We start from the raw sequence: 22897 nt of genomic DNA, 5'->3' as shown, positions 1-22897 counted from the left end.
ATGCTCTTAAATAGATATAATGATTCAGTAGCTTATACAGAATTTACATTGGTATAAATTAGAATCATTAGCATTCTCTGTAGGGCATATGCTATCCATCAATCATAGGACACAGAAAGCTAGATGTGATGCACAGACCAACAAGACACCTTTTCTATCTGCAATGCTAAGTGAAGGGAGCCAGGACATCAAATTGTCCCAACATAACTTAAGTTATGACTTTAGGCATTGTACTTAGAGTACAGTAGGCATCTCTTGTTAGGCAATGCAAAAATCTGATACAATACAGAGATCTAATATTAAGTCATCAAATGTTTTTGTAATATAATCATAAAAAATATATAAAGGTTTCATACAGTGAATATCTTCAGAAATGATGAGTGCTGAGAGGAATGAGTTAAAGGACACCTTAATGTCTAACCAACTTGTTTAACTTTTCACTCACAGCATACAGTAAATTAAGTTGAAACTTGACTTGAGAATAAATGAATACAGTAGTTTAAAAAGAAACAAATGAAGTAGAAGTTAAATAGAAAGTATTTACATTTCTTCACTCATACTAACTCTGTCCTCTAAACCTCACTGTCTATTCACAATTAATTCCCTTCTCTGCCCAACTGCATCTGCACGCCCTGCCGCCCTCACGCCCCAAGACCATGCCGTATACTTCACAGATAAGATTGAGTCCATCAGATTTGACATCTCTTCATGTCAAGCTCCATACGCATGACCTACCTCTCTTTGCACACCTACATACACTCTCAGCTCATTTTCCCTTGTGACTGAGGATGATGTCTCTGTTTTCCTCTCATGTCACCCTAAAACTTGCCCCCATAATCCTATTCTCTCATATCTCCTCCGCTCCCTCTCTGACACATTCGTCCCTATCCTTCCCTAAGTCACCTTTTTAACATCTCTCTTATCTCTGGCACATTCTAAACTTCTTTAAAAAATGGAATCATCATGCTCAATCTAAAGAAACTCTCTCTTGACCCAACCACCGTCTCTAATGACAGCCATATCTCTCTTCATATCTTTATCTCAAAGCTACTTGAGTGGCTTGTATACAAATGCTTGACTCACTTTCTCTTCTCCAACTCCCTGCATGACTCTTTACAATCTGCTTTCCATTCTCTACACTCCACCAAGATAGCACTAACAAAAGTGGCCAATGATTTATGCACAGTTAAATCTAAGAGGCCTATATTCAGGTTGCTTCGATAAACTCTATGCCATATTGATCGGGTTGGCATATTCCTACCTCACAGTATTACATTTGTGAGATCACGGTATTCAGAAAAAGTTATCACAAGCCAGATATCATTTGGTAGGAAAATGCAATACCGATCGATTTAGTAGTTACTTTTTCTGAGATCTGCCCGAGCGATCTTCCTGTAATCTGTACGAGCTGCACAGAGAGAACTGCATCTGCCTGCACAGCTCTTACAGGTGACCACACAGTTTTTATTGACATTTTATTAATTATTACTGAAGCAGTGGGTCTCTGGACCTGAACCCTATTAAATTCAGGTCTGGCGACCCCCTGCTTCCCAAGTTAAAGACCTCCTTATGGGGTGCCGGTATCTCCTACAAGTTTAAAGGTCCTGCGTCAAGTGATGTGGGAGAACGAAACTTGCTGGAGATACTGTACTGGCCTCCCATACTGGGGCCTTTACCTCAGGAAGCAGGGGGTCCCCAGACCTGAAATTAAAGAGGGTCAGGTCCAGATACCCTCTGTTTCAGTAATATGTTAATAACATTTAAAAAAAATATCCCAAGGATATAGACTCTGAAATATTCTTTCACTCCTGATGATACTAAAATCCGAATTTCCTCACTCATCTACAGATGCAGCAGCCGTTATTCGAACACTTCACACGTTGTATTACTCGGAATACCCATGTCATGGCATGTGATTTCTTCCAACCATCCCACCCTAAGATGCGAGTGCAGAAAATGTCATTTTAGTGTTAAAAAGTGTTAAACACTGAAATTGACACAGTAGCAGTACAGCACTTTACACATTACAATGTGTTCATTTCTGCCACGTATACGAAACAGAATCCATGACATTCAAACAAAGCAACCGCGATAAACACGTGTGCCTGGGGTGATTGGTCGTGTTTATGCCGAGTGGAATACAGCAGAGCACACGAAAACGGCTCCATGATTTATTCGAATAACGGCCGCTGCATCTGTTGTTACGCCTTGACTACTGCAACCTTCTCTTAGTTGTCATTCCCCTTGTCTGTCTGTCCCAACTCCAATCCATTCAAAATTCTGATGCAGGCTGCACTCCGCTGCTGCCCTACTTCTGCTGCGCCACTATGCAAATCACTACACTTGCTTCCCATATCCTCTAGAATCAAATTTAAAACCCTAGTTCTGACTTACAAAGCTCTCTAGATGAGTAATTTAATTGACCCAATTAACCCAATGAAGTTACACAATGACCTGTATTTAACTCAGATAAACAATGAGGAGCCTATTCTATAAACTTCAATAATTCATCAAGGTTTTTTAGCACTTACCGAACAATTTGGCAGATTTTCTATTGAGAAAGCTCCGATGAACTGTCAAACTCGTTCTGGAAATGCTCCTTGAAGAGCGGTAGCGCCACGACTAAAACACACAAGAGCTCAAAAAGAGCTCCAACTCGCATTTTTTCTAAAACTACCATATTCTATTAGCTACGAGAATATCATCAAGGCTCTCAGCTAGCAGGCAACTTGCACATTTCATCTCGCCACCCCTAGGGTAGCAGGATTGGATTTGCAAGTAGACCTTATTTTTTATTTCTATTGCATTGAATTGAAGCTGGGTGTCTCCGGAGCTGATACACATTATTACCAGCTCCAGCTCCCATCCAATGCAAAACAAAATACATTTCCAGGCAGCTTCATGAACTTAGCGGCTAACCACTAAGGCAATGAAGGGGTTAAACACCAGTGCTCAGTTTGTTGTGTGTAGAGATGGTGGGTGAAGGTGGAATTTGACCTGAGGTGGGTGGTTAGGCCTTGCAGGAGGGTAGCGGGAGGAGTTAACCCCTTCATTACTTTAGCGGTTACTGCCGCTAAGGAAATTAAGGGGTTAACCCCTCCCGCTACGCACCCGATAGGCATAAACACCCACCACTGGCCAAATACCATCTTTACCCACCTCCGCTACCCACAATAAACATTAAAACCCAATACTTGCCAATATACCCATTGATGGCCAGTGTGGTTAGCTATGTCCCATACCATAACCCCAATGACAATGAATTGGCATCCCCTCTACCCCCAACCCCCCCCAAACACATACAGAACATTAATGGGCAAAATTACTATTATCCAGATATGGATAATTGCTCAGTTGCCATTAAAAATAAAACCTTATCCAGCCAGCATAAAGTAAATAAAAGTTCAACTTACCCCTACCAGGATGAAGGCTGTCCTCATCGCTGTCCTCCACGTCATGTCCTCCATGTGTAACAACAGTACAATCAAAATACAAACTAATGGCCACTAACCCCTTAATCACCATAGCAGATTGTAACCGCTATAGTAATTAAGGGGTTAACCCAACTTCCCTGCTACCCACCCAGGATGTCTAACCACCCTCCCTGAGGCAACTACCCCCACCCTCTACCCATTAATTGGCAAAGTGGCACACCATGCCCATATAATATGGCATGATTTGCCACTATGGCAATCACTGGACATCCTAAAAAAAAACAATCACCAAAAATACAAAGCAATAAAAAAAGCATCAAAAAACACAATTAAAAAAAAACAAGCAACAAAAATGCACAATAAAAAAAATAACAAGCACCAAAAATACATAACATTACATAACATAAATACATACCATTAAATAAAACAAGCACCATAAAACATAACAATTAAATAAAAACAAGCATTTGCCAAAAAATGCATTTCTTGTCACTGTATTTATCTATAGCCCTAAAGGGGCATAGATAAACACATTGGAAGTTAATAGGCTACCTAAAAAAATAAAATAACGCAATGAATAAAAAAATACAATCAATGGTTTTCTTACTTTTGACGTATTCAACATCTGATTCCGAGTCCAACGGCAACATCTTCATCCTCGATGTATTGCTCCTCAACATCTCAAGTCGTTCTTTTTCTTTATCTTCATCTGTACTTATAATCCAATGAGGCGGATTTGGCCCCGCCAGCTTCTTAAACTCAAATGAGACGGGACAGGCCTTATATATAAGGCCTGTGACATCACATTTGAGTGTCAGATGGTACACCCCCAATCCGATTGGATGGTGTACCATTTGGCAGATTACTTTTTTTTTAAAAGGATGTGACGTCATCAAAAGGGAGGTACGTCACATCCTTAAAAAAAATGGCTGCCATGACATGGTACTACAACCAATCCGATTGGGGGTGTACAACATGGTATATCTCACAATCCGATTGGCTGAAGTACCATGTGATGGTAGCCATTTTTTTCAAAGGATGTGACATCATACCTTTAAGATTATGTCATATTCTTTAAAAAAAAAATGAAAGCTGTCACATGGTACTTCAACCAATCGAATTACGTGTGTACCATGTGATACCTCACATGTTATATCTCACAATCCGATTGGTAATAGTACCATGTAATGGCAGCTATTTTTTAAGGATGTGACGTACCTCCCTTTTAATGTTGTCACATCCTAAAAAACTCATCCAATCGGATTAGGGGTATACCATATGACACTCAAATGTGACATCACAGGCCTCATATAAGGCCTGTCCTGTCTCATTTGATTTTAAGAAGCCGATGGGACCATATCCGCCTCATTGGGTTACAAGTACAGATGAAGATAAAGAAGAAAGAATAAATAAGAAGAAAGACTTACCAGATGTTGAGGAGCACTGTGTCGAGGATGAAGCGGTTGCTGCCCCATCATTACCAATGTGTTTACCTATGCCGTTTAGGAGCTATTGATAAATACAGTGACAAGCAATGTATTTTTTGGCAAATACTTGTTTTTATTTAATTGTTATGTATTTTTGGTGCTTGTTATTTTATATTGTTTTTTTGGTGCTTGGTATTTTTCCTTGTGTATTTTTGATGCTTGATTTGTTTAATTATGTATTTTTGTTGCTTGGTTTATTTAATTGTGTTTTTTTGGTGCTTGGTTTGTTTAATTGTGTATTTTTGGGTGATTGTTTAGCGGAGCGGGGGGTTAACCCCTTAATTACTATAGCAGTTACTAACCGCTAAGGTGATTAAGGGGTTAGTGGCCACTAGTTTGTTTTTTATTGTTATGTTTCTGCCATGCAGGACAGGGAGGAAGATGAGCACGAAGACAAGGATGGCCTTCATCCTGGTAGGGGTAAGTGCAAGTTTCATTTATTTTATGCTGGTTGGATAATGTTTTATTTTTAATGGACAAATGAGCTATTATTCATATCTGGATAATAGTAATGTTGACCATTATTGTACTGTATGTGTTGAGGGGTTTGTTGGGGGTAGAGGAGGTGGTTAGTAGGGTTGTTGTATTTTAATGTTTCTTGGGGTAAAAAGGATTGGGTGAAGGGGGTAGTTTCCCCAGGGATGGGTGTGGTTAGGCCTCTTCTGTGTATTGCGGGAGTGGTTAACCCCTTCATTACCATTGTTTTTACCACCCCAATGGTAGTGAAGAGGTTTACTCCTTTTGCAACCTTCCCAGCAGGCCTATCCACCCACCCTGGGGCAACCACTCCCTTCATCCACCCCATGTACCCCTAAAAAAACAGTTACTCAGTTTTAACCCCTTCATTGCCTTAGTGGCTAGTCGCTATGGTAATGAAGATGATTTTATTTACATTTTAATACTAGAGCAGGGAGTCTCTGGAGCTGAACCCTGTTAATTTCAGGTCCGGGGAACCCCTGCTTCCTGAGTTACAGGCCCCGGGATGGGGTGCCGGTATCCACCTGCAATGTTTAAATTTCCTGCATCATGTGGCCGGGTCATTAAAAATGCATAAGAGATACGGGAACCCCATACCTAGGCTTGTATCGTGGGAAGCAGGGGATCCCCGGACCTGAAATTAATGCGGTTCAGCTCCGGAGACCCCCTGCTCCCATACACTAGTATTAAAATGTAAATAAAAACACTGCCATTGCCCGTAAGAGCTCTTCAGGGATGCGGCTCTCTGTGTAGCTCTCTCTATGCAGCTATTGCAGACTGCGGCCAGATCGTATGGGGAGAACTTTCCGGCTGAGATTACATCGCTGCTATCCCGAGCGGTATTGGTATTTTCCTAACTCACTGTTTGAGACATGTGGAAATGGTTTCAGATTCTTTCTGAATACCGTGAAAACACAAATGACAAACCATTAGGTTTGAGATGGCAGCAAAGTTACCAAACCTACTAGAATACGCCCCTGAGATTCAACTCTGTAGCATCTGTATATGACATTAATAGGCAGAAGGGGTCTCCATGCCCTGAGACCTTCTTAGGTATGTACAGTATGTCTTTTTAAATTCACTGCATGATAACTGACCTTAATGAGTGCATTTGTTATTGCTTTTTTGCTCCTTATTTATGTTAGCTTTATCTATTCAAATTCATTTTTAGAATGATCAGTCATTGTTCCATTCACCAGCAACTTGCAGGGGGCTTATACATTTAGCCATTCTCTCACTAATACTCTGGCATATCTTACTGCCACCTATTTCTGCTATGTTTCAATGTTCAAGCTCCATTCTCACAGATGGGCTTACAATAGTTGGACCTATCATACAATTTGATAGGTAACTGTGTGCATACAATTGGTGGCTCTCTTGCCTATTCTCAATAAACTCGGAGAAACCTTTGGTTCAGATTTTTGCTGTCTTCATTCCTTCCTCTACTGCTTCTACCTATTTTTCTCATTTGAGGTTTGAGTGGGTATCTCCTTTCTGTTGTCTATTGTGTAATTTCTGCAAAAGAATCTCTGGGACATAACACTTGAGTTTCCCCAAAGGCGTTTCCCTCAGAGAGCCTCCCAATATGCCTCATGTTCACCAAGCCAATGTGGAAGGGGCTAACAGCATGAGGACAAAATCCATCCAAATACCACCTGGAATTCTCATCATCCCCTCACCCCTGCATGTCTGACTGAGTTCCAGTACTGGGCTATGCTGCTTTTTTTATTTCATCAAAAGAATCCCCAGGACATAACCCCTGAGTTACCCCAAAAGCGTGAACCTTTGGTGGCTGCCAAGGGCAGCCAAAGGGAGTCCCCTTTAGCTGCTGTTTGCTGATTTTTGGTAATGTTACAGATCTATTACAATTTGAAACTCGCGAACCCTCTCATCCCCTGTACCCATTAACTCAACTTGCCCTGCATATCAATTGTAAGTTCTTTGAGGCAGGGACTCATATCAACAATTAAAGGTCTCCCCTACCTCAGCTAACACATTTTTAATCCTCTATGCAAATGTTACTTATGCCCATAATCATATCTCTAACTGTCCATGAAATATCTGTAAACTGAATGTGTATAACCTGTATTCATTTAATACAGCCATTTATTATTATAACTCTGAATTTTGCTGTCTCTCTTGTGTAACAAAATAATTGTATTTAATTGTAGTAGTTACCAAACTGACTGTAAAGTATTGTTATGCCCCCTTAGTTTAATGTGTGTGCTGCACGTACGTAAAAATGATGATGATGATGATGATGATGATGATGACGACGACGACGACGATGATGTTGATCATTGCCCTTCAGCATTATCCATTTCTACAAACTATTCTTCCATCCACCACATTTCAAAAAGTAGAATAAGGAGTGTTCTAGCCATTACACTTTTTCTTTTCAATGTTATCGTGTACCCTTTTATCCTTTCAATATTCATATTATATTTGATGGACAATAAGCCAGAAGACAATATTTGTTCGCAATAGAGTAAATATTTGTATATGTAAATTTGGCTGTAAATTATTTTTTTCCTGTTGATAACGGGTGCAAAACTGGGCAAAATAATAGCACCAAATTTTTGAAAGAACAAAAACCATTGCTTTCAATAGTAATCAATCACTCACCTGTGCAAACTCTTTGTTAAGAACCATTTGTTCCACCAGTGAGGACTCATTATGGAAGAGATGAGGCTGCATGTGACTCCACATATGAGGAAACCACCAAAACTCATCCACAGATCCCAACAATAAGTCATCTCCTTCATCCTCCTCAATAGTTCCTTCAAGCAAACAGAACATGTATTTCTAAACCAAGTATTTGATACAGATTTTTTTTTTTAAACAGAAATGTAATGTTAAATCTATTGCTATTACAGTACCTTAATTGCCCTAAACATATTCATGTGACATAACTATACAGGTAGATGCACTGATCACATACAGGGTATGTGTTCCATTAGTATACAATCCCAGTCTTTTTGTTCATTCCTTTCTATAATGCATTATTAATTTGGTGACTATTTAGTTTATAATCTTTTTTTTCTCTTTGCTACTACTATTTTCCAAACTAGAACGTCGAAATGCTATCAAAAAATATATAATGCAACTGGGAAACACTATTTATAACCAACCTAAATTGCCTACATTTATTATCTGCATTCATGAAAACGTGAGTTCATTACCCAAGTTAATATTTTATGCAGTAATAAATCTTCAGTATATAATTCCTCAGTACTTTCCAAACATGATATTTAACAGACAATAATTAAGTTTGTTTAAAAAAATAATGGCAAAATGTAATTGTATTATGCATTAAATGTCATGATAAAACCACCATAAAACACCATTATCTCTGTTTGTGATTTGTATCATACTACAGAAAAATCCTCTCTACTCAGACTCATTTTCAAGTCTGATTATACTGTATAGATTAGCTGTTGTAGATACTTTATAAAAACCTTAGTCACTGATACTGTTTTACAATAATAAATAAAACAGTCTTATTCTACCATATAAAACAAAAGTATATTTGAAGTGAAATTTAAAGTTATACAACAGTTATTTTATGTACACAATTGCAAAATTGCATATTTAAACAGTTTCCTTAACTATTTTAATTTATAATGGAATACAAAAGTAATAAATTATTCCTTTTTACTGCTACTAAGGTGGATGTTTGCCTGCACAGCTCAGGGAGCCATGTTAATGTGGCTTCATTTATTGTTCCATCCCAGCTTTAGACAATAATTTATAAAAGAATGCAGAGTTAATTTGTCTTCCTAAATTACACCTTTACCTCCTGCTTATGTTCATTGTAAGAGAGCTGCACATCATTGGCTGTCCAATCCTGTTCCTGCAACTGAAGTATGTTTAAGTCATGTTGCGTATCCATTGACCCTTAATACGGGTAAGAGCGGTCTTAGTCCACTGCTTATATTAAAGCAAAGTTGGAATAACAAGTTGAGAAGTATGTTGATGCATACATTTCTTTTTCAAACTACTGTAATGGTAATTATTAAAGAATGAAGTGCACTTGAAGGGATACTTACAGGGAACTTGACCAATCTAGTATGCTGATTTTCCTAAAATGCTACCCAAAGCTTTAGACTGCAATTAATCACTGACCTTTTTCCCAATTCAGTATATATTTGTTCTATACCAAGCAGTACACTGAATTCCTTGCTAGTTATACCATACATCACTTGCTGGTAGTCTGGTGCAAGTGCTATCTTTATGGAGGACCTAAAAAAGAAAGATGTTGCAGGTCCTTCGTCCATTTATTATTTCACACAACCCCTATTTTGCTCATGCCCAATGAACTCTCAAATAAAAAGTGGTATTTAAAAGTATTCTTCAGGACTGCTCCACTGCAGCCACCATTATAGTCCTCTCATTAGGCCCACAATTTTACGTGGTTCCTATGACCGCAATGAGCAATATTTGAGAGTTCAGGCCAAACATTATTTAATTTATTTGGCATTAGAAAAGCCATTGCTGGATTAAGTGATATACATCAAAGACCAATGCATGGGTTTCTTTCAATTTGAATGGACTACACATATAGCCCCCTTCATCTATAACCTGCTGCAGCACATGTACTGGTGAACCGCCGACCGAAAATGGAGTCTTCATGGCAAAGTGCAGCCCAGTGGGGAATCGCCCATCAGGATTAACACTGTGGGGGGTCCCTGCTTCTGAATCAGACTCCAGCTACTGTATGTCAATCCTACTGATGAGACTGCATCAGTCTCAAAGAGACACATCAGTCCGATTCTGATCCCACCAAGGTAATGAATGGGTTAAACCCTTCCACTGCCCACCTGAGAGGCCTAACCACCCACCCAGGGCAAATACCCCTTTCACACACCCCCTCTACCCCCAAAAACAACCCACCATAAAGGAATGGACAAATGTCCTAGTAGCCAAATATGGCTATTAGCGCTTTTGCCCATTCAAATATAGCTACAGTAAAATACAGTACAAATTAAATTAATAAATGTTTTACATACCCCTGCCAGGATCTTCTTCACCAACATTTAAGGGCTGATGTCCAACCAGTAACCCCTTAATTACCTTATCGGAAACTACCGCTAAGCTAATTAAGGTTTTACTGGTGTTTTAATGGAGTGGTTGAAGAGTGTTGTGTAGTTGTGCCATGAAGGGTGGTTAGGCATCCCGGGAAAGTTGTGAGATGGGTTAACCTTAGTGGTTGTAACCGCTATGGTAATTAAGGGGGTTAAACCCCTGCCCTACCAGCCCGGGATGCCTAACCATTCACCCTGTGCCAACTACCTCCTTCTCCCACCCCCTTTACCCCATCACATCACATATAACTGGGCAAAATCACGTATAGCCAAACGGTTAATAACATTCAGTAAAGGGCAAAAGTCCTAATATTCAGATCTGTAAGTAACAGTGCTTTTGATCGTTAAAAATAAAACTTTAGCCAGCCAGTATATAGTAAATAAAAGTTGTACATGCCCCTGACAGGATGAAGGCCATTTTCATCCTTGTCCTTCTGGTTCTTCTTGTCTTCCTACTCCATTGCATCGACAGTAAAATAAAAAATAAAAAAACTACTGGCCTGTAACCCCTTAATCACTTAAGCGGTTATTTAACCACAATGGTAATTAAACAGTTAACCCCTCTCCTGCCTAACCACACTTTCTGGGACAACTAGCCCATCCCCCACCCTCTATAACCCCATTACCACACATACAAATGGGCAAAAGCACTATTAACCAAATGGGGCTAATAGCACTTTTGTCCATTTAAAAATAAAATAAAAATAATAATAGATAGTAAAATAAAATTGACATTACAATACTGAACAATACATTACATAGTAGGCAAAAATTACATTGATTGTCACTGTGGTAACTTTTGCCCCCAATGGAAGTACAGATAGTCACAATGGCAATGATTGGGCGACATAAAAGAAAAATAACCATAAATTAAAATACATTACAATTAAATAAAAACAAAAAAACAAATCAATTTTTTTTGGCTAATTTTTTTTTAATTTAATTGTAAGTTATTTTATTTTTTGGATTTTTTTTTAGGTTGCCCATTCATTGCCATTGTGGTAATCTGTGCTCCCATTGTGGGGATAGATTATCACAGATAGATTATCACAGCGACAATCAATGGGGTTTTGCCTACTGTGTAATGTATTTTACAGTACTGTCATGTTAACCCCTCCCGCAACCTGCTCGGTAGACCTAACCATCCACCCTGGGGCAACTACCTCCTTCATACTCCTCCTCTACCCCCAACAAAACAGGTACTATGGTTTAACCCCTTCATTACCTGTGCAATTAGCCGCTAATGTACTGAAGCTGCTTTTATTTTATTTTAACTGCATAGTATTGAAGCAGGGGTTCTCTGGAACTGAGCCACATTAATGTCATCCCCGGGTGTCCCCTGCTTCCCAAAATACAGGCCATGGTACACTGGCGACACACTTTATTCGAGCTCGGCTAGTCCCACGAATTCGGGTATACCCGGGTGTATTGAGGTTTGTGACTGTTTTCTGCCCGAGTGCATTGAGGTATTTTCTAAGCAGGGATTGAAGCATTTTATTCCCGCTGGCTGCAATACTGCACAGTATATATATATATACTGCATTACAATTCATGAATTTATGCCATCTGGTAGACACGCGAAGCATTGCAGCCTATTAAATCCTAATCATTATCATTTAACAGATCAGCCGCCCGTCAGCCAGGCATGAACCCAGGCTGGGAAGGCAAACGCAACGGGGCTTGTCAGAGGTGAGGAGCGGTGCATTCCAGGTATCTGCCAGGTACATACTGGGTATTTGCTCGAATAAAGTGTGTCGGTGCAGTATGGGATGAAGGTATCTATCTGCAGGTTTAATTCTCCTGTGTCACTTGGCCGGACTATTTGAACTTTGCAGAGCTATACCGGGGCCTGTAACTCGAGAAGCAGGGGGTTCCGGAACTGAAATTCAGCTTTCAGCTTTCCAGGGGGAATACTTGACAATATATCTGCCTACATCTGAATGTTTAACTTCAAAATGAACAAGAGGGACACTTGCTTGTATGTATGTATATCTTTATTCATATAGCACCCACAGTATGCATAGCGATTTACAAAGAGATGATAAAGTGTACAATAAGTGCAACAAATAAGACCAGACCATAAGAAAGGAAATCCCTGTTCTTGAGAGCTTACAATCTAAGTAATATTTTAGGAGATTTACAGAGACTGCAGGTGAGTGATAACTGCAGAAGATGGCAGTGCTTGGCCACAATGGTTGCAGAAACAATTGTGGCCGTGGCACAGCAGCCATGAGTCCAGGCTATTGGAATGCTTCATTTCAGAGATGCCTTTTAAGATTTGTCTTAAAGGTAGGGAGCTGTTTAGGTGAAAGGGTTGGAGAGAAGACAGTTATGGGTAGAGCATAGGAGAGGAACAGGGGCATAGCGAGAGATCAAAGATGATATGTAGGAAGGAGCAGATGAGTGGAGAGCCTTGAAGGTAAGAGGAGAACTTTGTAGGTGGGATGGGATTTAAAGAGGAGATGAGCAGAAACTGTTTTGGGAGAAAGTTAAATTATTCTAGCAGCAGAAATTTGGATAGATTGCAAAGGAGAAAGTTGGGAGGCAGGGAGGCCTGTTAGCAGTATGTTACAATAATCCAGACAGGAGGGGATAGGGGCATGCAATAGAGTTTTAGCAGTAGCGTGACAGAGGAAATGGCGGATGTTGGCAATATTACAGAGGAAGAAGCGTCAAGTTTAGCCATGCAATGAATGTGAACGGAGAAGGAAAGGGAAAAGTCAAATGTCACTGTTACTGTAGGTAATGTGCTTTGGCGACAGGCAGGTTAGATGGTAGAACTGTTTACTGTGATGAAAAAAGGGGATATTAGGCCCGATTTTTGAGGAAATATTTGGTGCTCAGTTTTAGGCATATTAAGTTAAGGCGGTGGAGAGCTTTTGGGGCCCTAATTAATAATTTAATTCATGACCTGGTGCCACCTATCTGGCAGACCATTTATTGTAAGCACTACACTTTCAGTAAAGGAATACTTATCTGGTTAGTGTATGATCTGTTGTTCTAGAATTCGTTTTTCTTTGAAAAACACTTCCATTCTTTAAATTTTTAATACAGTTAACCAAATCATCCATTCCCACATTTCTTCTAGGGTATACAAACTAATAGTTTTAATGCTTTCCTAATTTTGTGATACAGTATATCAATCCAAGCACCATTTCCTTCCCTTTTGTCTTAGTCTTACTATTCCTTCTTTGTAACATCAAGAAGAACAAAGCATCGCATACTGCACTAAACAAAAATAAACAGGTACTGTAGTAGTATGTAATCAATGTTAAAAAAAATAGCTTTCAATGTGGTTATAAATTAAAAAAAGATACCTAGCAGCATATAGATGAAAATTGATACATATAAATATATACAAGAAATGTTGTTAAAATGTGTTAGTCCATCAAACAACACTTAGCTACTGTAAATTCATAATAAGTACAGATGGTAATCTATTGACAAATTAGGAGTACTGATCCAGAGCCCAAATCATAGTATCCCACTAATGTACCCAAAATATAATGCTGTTATAGCCGACACCCAAAAGGATAATAGGTCCCTTATTGATACCCTGTTTGTCAGGTACAAGGAATTTTAGAAGTACACAATGTATTTCTGACATCTTCTTCATGTTATTAGTTTTTATTCCTGTATAAACCTAACCTCCTTCCTGGGAAAGGTTGAGTCCCAGCCTTTATTTAAAGAAGCAGCAGCATCAGACCCTGAGAAGAATGAAAGAGGCTTTTGCTGTTCTCTGAACCTTCTTTTTATTAGGGATTCCACATTCAGGTGTACAACAACCAGTTCTCCCAGCGTGATGTCTCTAGCCACAGAATAGCCAGCAATATCTGCATTAGAAAGTTTGCATCCTTTCACTGAAGTTCCACAGACATCCTCATATCACATAACAGCAATAAGGAGTTCAGAAAGAGACAACCTCATATCACATAGCAGCAACAAGGAGTGCAGCAGGCCCCAGGGAAAGAAACTCCCTCCCTTTTATTACTGGTTAATTAGGACACAAACAAATGAAGTAAACCACACAGGGGAGTTGTCTCCCCAAAACTTACACAATTTGCAAACATAATACACTTCACACAACATACAATTTTCTATAGCAAGCCCCAAAACAGTACCTTTTACAAACATCCCATGCATGTCTTTACTCTGCAAAATAAATGACATTCAGTATCACTTATTTTAATTCCCCCCCTCCATACCATGGTATAATCCACCCTGAATGGTATGCAGGAAGTAAACGCCCTTTTCCTTTTTAACAGAGACTGCCCATGGCTGTGTAACATCAAACTGTGTTTAACTCCAACCAGACCTGTATTGTACTGACTGACCTCAGGACACCACATTAAAGGTTAGTAAAGTTCAGATAAAGGAAACAAAAAAAAGATCGCTGGGCCCAGCAAAAAAAGACAGAAACAGAATGAAAGAAAGATAAAGTGGTGCACTTGATGCCAGAAAGCAAACATGCATTTAACTTCTACAAAAGTACAAGCAGCCCTGTCACACTTCCCTACCGCTCCCCCTAACCATCCTGCACATTACTACTACTTTCTGAGCAAAGGATGTTTCTATTTTAACTTTATTCCTTCTTTACACTTTATTTTACTCAGTCGCTTAGGATTTTCTCCTACTTAAAGTGACTGGCATTGCCTCCTCATTTAAATTCCTGTTAAAACTGATTCAATTCTGGTCTCTGCCATCACTTTCTGATGAGATGAAAACTGAGCAAAAATGGTTATTGAGACTGCCTGTTTTGTCTTTGCCTTCCTCTACATACAGTATCTCAGCCCTTCTTTCTGGAGTCTTACTATTCCATCTTTGTGCTTGCTGTAGAGCATTTAAACACTCAAAATGTAGAGCATTTACTCAGTGTCAGTGGCTACCTGCTTTTGCCGTGATAGATGTTTTCTCAGTGAGAAACAGGTGTTTTGGACATTTATGTTCATACAGTTCTGGCTTTCCTCTTCTCCTGTTCCATGTATTATAATAATAATAATAATAATAATAATAATAATAATAATAATAATATTATTTGACAATATAACAAGAATATAATACAATTTAAATTCTTACCTGTGTGATAAAACTTCCCTGAAAATCCAAGATTAAAGGTGAAATTTGCAACATGAGTGCGCAATAAACTTTGCGTCTCTAGTAATGCCTGGAAAATATAAGAAATTAACACTCAGTTAGGGAAATAAGCACTAATGTATAGTACGTTATATGATTATTCAATCAATAATTCCACACAGATTTGCTGATAGTGGGGGAGAGCCGGGACAAGTGGTCCTGGCCCGTGGGTCCTGGCTAGCCGGAGCTGTAGATACAACAACTACTACTAGACCCCCAGATACAATTACTACTTACCTCTGGTTGCCACCTACTTCACTTTTGTGCCCCAGCTCTCCTGAGCGGCTGCCTGCCTCTTCCCATGCCATACCTCTCTCTCCTCTCAAGACATTTGGTCCAGCTTCTGGCATGCACCGGTGAGAGAGAGAGGGGCAGGCAGGCCCGATGTGAGAGACAGGGAGGCCCTATATGGGAAGAGGCCTGCATTAGCTGGGAAGAGCCGGGGTTCAGAGGCAGCAACCTAATGTAAGAGGTAATTGTATCTGGCGGGGGTATTAGTGGTAATTGTATCTGGGGTAGTAGTTGTAATTGTATCTATGGGGGTAGTGGTAATTGTATCTGGGGGTTGTGGTAATTGAATCTGTGGATGGCAGTGGTAATTGTATCTGGGGAATGTAGTGGTAATTGTTTCTGGGGGGTAGTAGTGGTAATTGTATCTGGAAGAGGTAGTGGTAATTGTATCTGGGGTTAGTGGTAATTGTATCTGTGGGAGGAGTGGTGGTATTCGGCAAGGTTTTTGTATCTGCACGGGTATTGGCATTTGGAGGGTAATAGTGTCAGTATTTGGTAGGGTGTAGTTGGGTCTGCATTTGGGGGGATAGTAGTGTTGGTATTTGGGCGGTTAGTGGTGCCTGTATTTGGGGGGTATTGTGTGTGTATTGTGGGGGATAATTATTGTGAGTGGGGGGATTGTATAGGTATTGGGAAGAATTGTATATGTGGCTAGGGGAGGAGGGAGAAATGAGTGTGAGGAGGGGGTATTGAGGGAGTGGGAATGAGTAAGTAAGACGGGCTAATTTAGTGATAGCGGATGGGAGGGAGTGAAAATAGAGAGGGGGTGTAAGAGAGGGAGGGGGAGAGATTGAGGAATAGAGGGGGAAGTGTGAGAGACAGAGGTGGAAGAGTGAAATACAGGTGTGAAACGGGCGGGCTTGCAAGGCCGCTGACACCGGAGCACAGGACACAGGAGAATGGTAAAAACTCTAGTCTTGAGCCAGGGAAGTCTGTTGTCGGCAGCCCTGATTCCACATCAGGACAATTTGCATTTGTAAACAGCAAGGTATGCACATGGTGGGGGGGGTGTCGGGGGCACGGCCATGACATCATGGAGCTGGTTTGCCCTCATTGGGCGAACCGCTCACGTGACGCGGCAGTGAGCTGCAAATTCAAATTTGCTTGCTTCGGCAAGCAACTAAGCACCGTCCATGTGCAGGCGCTCGCTCATGCTGGCCACACACATTGCAACAATGTGTTTCATCACGGCCAGTGCAAGTGTGAGTGCCTGCTCAGCGTCACACTGGACGACGCCTTAGTCTGCAGCAAAGCAGCACATCACGAGGTTCCCTACTTGACTTTGCAGATTCACAGAGACATAAGGTATTGGGAGGTTCATTAAACTGGTCAATGGGAGTTTCTCTGGGATACTATCAGCACTATCACAGTTTAATGAATAACCCAGAGTATGATAGTAAGTAAAGTTAATATTCAGCCCAAACCTCGTTTGATAAGTTATAGCAAGTCAGTTTCAAATATCAGAATGACCATTACAACTTCTGCTATAAGCACTGAAACCTGATCTGCTAAGTGTAAATTTGGTCAGATAACAACTAATTTCTCTCAATTATCAAACTGATCTCCACTCAGAGTCAATTGAGTTCATCCTTCATTGAGATATTAAATCTGGTCTCAAATCATAAGTGGGATGTTAAAGCCATCTCTCCGTTGCCTTGGAAGTTATTATTCTAGGAGTCCTAAGCTGAGGGGTGTCTGAATTTGTTTTAACTTTCCTACAGTTTGCCCTTCAAAAGATGGATACTGTTTCAAATGTACTCTACATAACTTGACAGATTAATAAATACTTTGCCGAAATAATAAAATGAAGCATTGTGTGTCTTTTTACTGGCATTTAGCTTTAAAAGGGCAAACTACAATGATGCTGAAAGATAGAATGTATGCAGTATAATCAACCATCCTTACCAAATTCATATGGGAATCTAATCATATCCCACAATTCTACGGATTTCTGTGGAATTTAAGTACTACACATCTGAGGAAGAGATTTGTGAGTGAGGACTCAAATACACACTGAATAAACAACTATTTATAAAACACAATATCCAACTTGTCAATTAAAAGACATGACACTATGCTATAAACCTACATTCATTCAGGAACAATACAACGACTAGATCTCTGCACTGTGATGCAGAGATGGGCAACCCTGTCAACATCCGGTTTGCCGATTTTTGCCAGATTTATTTTACTAACATTCAATCTGCACACTGAAATCTGAAAGCAGATTGGGTAATACAAGATTTGAGCTGATACATCCTAATCTAACATTGCATCCGTTCTGCCCAGCTTTTGTGAAATCCGTCATCACATTTTCTTCAAATCCACTTATGGATTTTAAAAAATCCATTTCACCCATCCTGAAATATGTGTTTTGTTTGATTAGGAAGAGAGAGAATGGTAGATTTACATGAGAACTATGGGCTCTATGCAGTAAGCGCCGAAAAAGTGCAATCGCCAAGGGTACCTTATCGGCATGATTCTGCTGATTTTCCCCCTCCGTATGCAATAAGTGCCGAATCCCTTCCGAATCAAGCCGAAAACATTTGCTCCCACTCTGCCGATGATTTGCCGATCACACACAGGTGTATCGGCGTGCATGGCGAGGTGGTGTTAGATTCCCCAATGAAACTTCTTGCTGAATCTGCCGAAGCAAGCATGTTTTGGATTGAGCGGCCCATTTAAAGGCAGCGTGTATTTTTATTCATTCTCTGTGTTGTTGGGAGTGAAAGAGAGAGAGAGAGACACACAGAGCTGGCCGATTTACATATTTCATATTGACTGAGACAGTTGTGGTGTATTGTGAGAGGTTTGTCCTGTGTTGTTTTGTTTACATCTTCGTGTTGTTTTCACTTTGTAAGTGTTCAGTGCGATTGTCTTTAAATTTCTTTTCTGTTCTTTGTGAGTGCTAGAGGTATGGCCGCAAGGCGTGGGAAGAGTGATGCTGGTGTAAGTGGTACTGGTAGTCGTGTGAGTAGGCGTCTGAGTGAACGTAGGATTCAGGGGAGTGCTGTTGCTGCGAGTGCAAATGGTGTTGCTGGGAGTGCGAGTGGTGTTGCTGGGAGTGCGAGTGCTGCTGGTGGCTCTGTTGCTGGTGCTGCTGGGGTGTCTGGTGGTGGGGTGGTTGCTGGTGGCCTGCTTTTGGAGTCTCTTCCATTGGAAGAAGGATAGTCCAGTCAGCAGCAGCCAAGCTCTGGGCCTGCATGTATTCGGAAGAAACGTGTGGAGCGGCCACATAATCCTCAGTTCAATGAAAAGGAAAACAGAGTTCTTGTCACAGGGATTCTGGAGCACTATGACTGTCTGTATGGGCATTTACTAGGTAAGTCTTTCTTTGCATTGATTCTTCAAAGACATGTTATCCTAGGTCATGTGAGATGTCTTAATATCAAAATATCATTCTATAATATCTATCAATTAAACTTAATTGTTACACACATATTCCTTAATGTTTTAGAACGACCATAACAATCAGTCTAAAAATGTTGCCAAAGTTCATACAATATTCATGCAAGCTTCCTTACATTTGTATGTTTACACGTAAATGCTCATGTGGTACACATATTACACCTAAATCAGCATGTATGGTATCTCTTGGAACAGCTAGCAGTTTAGGAAAATGATCGTTTTTAGAATAATAATTAACGTCATATATTTTGTATGTATTTCAAGGGCGGACAAGTTCCGCATCAAAAAAACCTTGGCTGTGTCTGCGTGTGGGAATCATGTCAGGGACCGGGCGAATTGTCGGAAGAGATTCGATGATATCAGGGCAAACTTAAAGAAAAAAATACAAGCACAACGGATGCATGCTTCTGGCACTGGAGGTGGGCTGCCAGCACAATCTCTAATCTTAACACCATTGGAGGAGCAGATGCGGGAAAAATTTCTTCCTGTCGTCGTGGAGGATTTGCCCGGGGACAGAGATATCGGAATTTATTCTGCTCCATTTCCACCAGGTGACAAATGTTACTGTACAAGGCGTGTCGTAGGTTACAGTTCTTATCTATATTTCCGCTGCAAATTATACTTTCTTCCCAATATAAGCATACCTACATATATATCTGTATATATGTCTCTCTCTCTATATCTATCTATCTATCTATCTATATTTATATCTAGTTGTCCTACAAAAAGTAACAATTAATATATATGGTGGCAAAAGGTGGCACTGAGTGCTCATTTGCATGTCATTTCCCAGAATCCCTTGCTGCAGTGGAAGCGCTGTATGCTGGGCGATAATGGGGAAAGACAGGGTTGCAGACCTGTCTAAGACATGCAAATGAGAATACAGTAATATTTACAGTTGCTATATATATATATATATATATATATATATATATATATATATATATATATATATATATATATATATATACACATAAATTAGTGATAATCTATGTTACACCTATAAATAGGCCATTACTGCCTCATCAAGTCTTGCATGGAAGATAGTGCATTCAAAGGCGAACATTCATCATTTGCACAAACACATTTCATTATGTTTAATTAAAGCTCTTTTTTTGCTTCATGTAGTATACTGAGAGCATAAATAGGAACATGTACCATCTGGTATTTAATTGTGTTCATATGTAGCTCACTTCAGATTTGTCTTTCGCTCATGTACCAGTGTGTGAAACCAGCTGCAATTAATATGTCATCACAGCATAGAGGAGAACACAGGGGGTGGGGTTGGGCACCGAGCCAGATCACAGGGTCATGTTATGGTCAAGTCTTGTGGGACGCCTTACAGGTGGTAGAAACAAATAAAAGGTCAGGGTGCTGTCAAGTCTTGGGGGAGGGACTACAGTTGTTAGAAGCTGACAAGGTAAACAGAAGTTCATCACATTCATTTGAAATGGTAATTATATGAAGACTTTCACCCACCAGGCCACTATACAGGCATACCCCGGTTTAAGGACACTCAGTTTAAGTACACTCGCAAGGACATATCGCCCAATAGGCAAACGTCAGTTCGCGCATGCGCCTGTCAGCACGTCCTAAACAGCAATACCGGCTCCCTATCTGTACCGAAGCTGTGCGCAAGTGGGGAGACTATAGAGCCTGTTACATATGCGTTATTTACATCAGTTATACACGTATATGACAATTGCAGTACAGTACATGCATCAATAAGTGGGAAAAGGGAGTGCTTCACTTTAAGTACATTTTCGCTTTACGTACATGCTCCGGTCCCATTGCGTACGTTAATACGGGGTATGTATGTATATGAAAACATACGTTACTCATTCGTTCACTCATATCTTCTTTTAACCTTATTGAAACGCAACCTTATCACACCAGTACCATCTGTGAGCGACACACTGCATGTGTTGATGAGTGTCAGCCACATTGAGCGCTACACCTGCTTCTCTTAAATGTTCACACAGATCACTAAAAACATTCATTCACATTTCCACAATTAGGTACTGAATTATACGCAGAGTCAACTTTGCTGTCATGGTAGTGATGTACATTATTATTGTTAGATTACTACACAACATATGCAGTGTATGTCCAACAGAACACTTAATTTTACAACGCATTCCTGCATGAACATTGTATGTTGTATGGTTTTTACAATAAATGTGCCAATTAGGTTCACATCTACATTGATGTTAAGATGGATAATGTACAGCTTGCCAGAAACATATTGTCATTTCCTTATGTGATGCTGATATTTAGCTATAAATACTCCCACTACACAAACTTTATGTTAATTATGTACACATGTCAATAAAATTCTTATGTTATTCTTCTATATAGTTGCTCCTGAAGCTCATGTGTCACCTGACACTGAACATGTCTCATCACCTGGCTCATCCAGCTCATCATCAAGCATGGAAGGTGAGTTTATGAGGTACAGCACATCTAATGTGTACATTTCTAGATGTTAATTTGCCATGCTAAATAAATGCCTTTCACATGTAATTAACTTCACATCAGTTATTGTCAAAGAAGATGTAGTTTTTCATGACAACATGTATTGTGTGTGTTGTAAACTATCAGCTAGGAGTTGTGAGGTTATTACAACCTTTCATTCATTCTTCTTTCACACTGAGTCGAAACATAATTGTTACTCCAAGCATAAACTTTTAATTTGACACAAATGAAAAATTATGGAAACATGTTGTGTTACACTGTGAGAACAACTCTAATTATATTGATAAACAAGTGAAAGTTGCATGCCAGTTCATAATGTCTTTATTTATTTGTAGAAGCAGATGTTGCCACTCAAGGACAAATTCACTCAAGTGACCATGAAGATGTTCCCACTCGTGGATTAACCCAGCATTCAAGTCCCCCTGCTCGTGACACCTACTCAGCTATTGCAGGTTCTGAAGAAAGAAACTTGGGTGAAGAAAATCGTCGCCATTCAGAAATTATGTCAGTGCTTCAAAGGATGATATCACTGCAAGAAAGGACAATATCACACATGTCACAAATTGAAAGAGTCATCATCCAAGTTCCTAAAGAAATACAAAATGTAAATAGGACATTACAAGCAATAGTTGTGAATCTAAGCCAAGCAAATCAGTTGCGAATTACTGCAAGAGAACAACAATTCCACTTTACCCCATCTGAGGATGGATCTTTACATGCTGCTACTTTTTCTCCAGAGTCATCAGTTCTTCATTCCCCAGTTGTGGATGATACCGGTACAGTAGGTGCAAGTTCTGTGCAGGTCCCTTTCAACATACAACCGCTTACATCTGTTCAAAATCAGGAACGGACACCTACAAATGAGACACGAAAAAGAAAGTTAGGGCAACAATTACTACTAACCAGCTTTTGGAAAAAGATTAAAACACCAAAACAAGAAACTGCTCCAACCTCAGTCGTGCAATGTTTAGCAACTGGTTCACAACTGCCACAGGCCACACCCAGTGCCCCTGAAGTGCCACAGCCCACACCCAGTGCCACTGAAGTGCCACAGCAAATACCCAGTGCCCCTGAAGTGCAACAGCCCACACCCAGTGCCACTGAAGTG

The 22897-nt window shown here is 40.0% G+C and overlaps 1 protein-coding gene across 1 annotated transcript in view; it reads right to left on the bottom strand.

The window, feature by feature from the left end:
* LOC142503772 (bifunctional heparan sulfate N-deacetylase/N-sulfotransferase 4) overlaps window positions 1–22897 on the bottom strand; it is a 381904-nt gene that overhangs the window by 220246 nt on the left and 138761 nt on the right. The window contains exons 3-4 of the mRNA XM_075616452.1: window positions 15559–15646; window positions 8024–8178 (exon numbers count right to left, since the gene is read on the bottom strand). Of these exons, the coding sequence (XP_075472567.1) occupies window positions 8024–8178; window positions 15559–15646 (243 nt within the window). The remainder of the gene's footprint in view (window positions 1–8023; window positions 8179–15558; window positions 15647–22897) is intronic.

The sequence above is a fragment of the Ascaphus truei genome, chromosome 1, assembly GCF_040206685.1.
Source record: "Ascaphus truei isolate aAscTru1 chromosome 1, aAscTru1.hap1, whole genome shotgun sequence".
Taxonomy (NCBI): Eukaryota; Metazoa; Chordata; class Amphibia; order Anura; family Ascaphidae; genus Ascaphus; species Ascaphus truei.
This window is presented reverse-complemented; position numbering and strand designations above follow the sequence as displayed.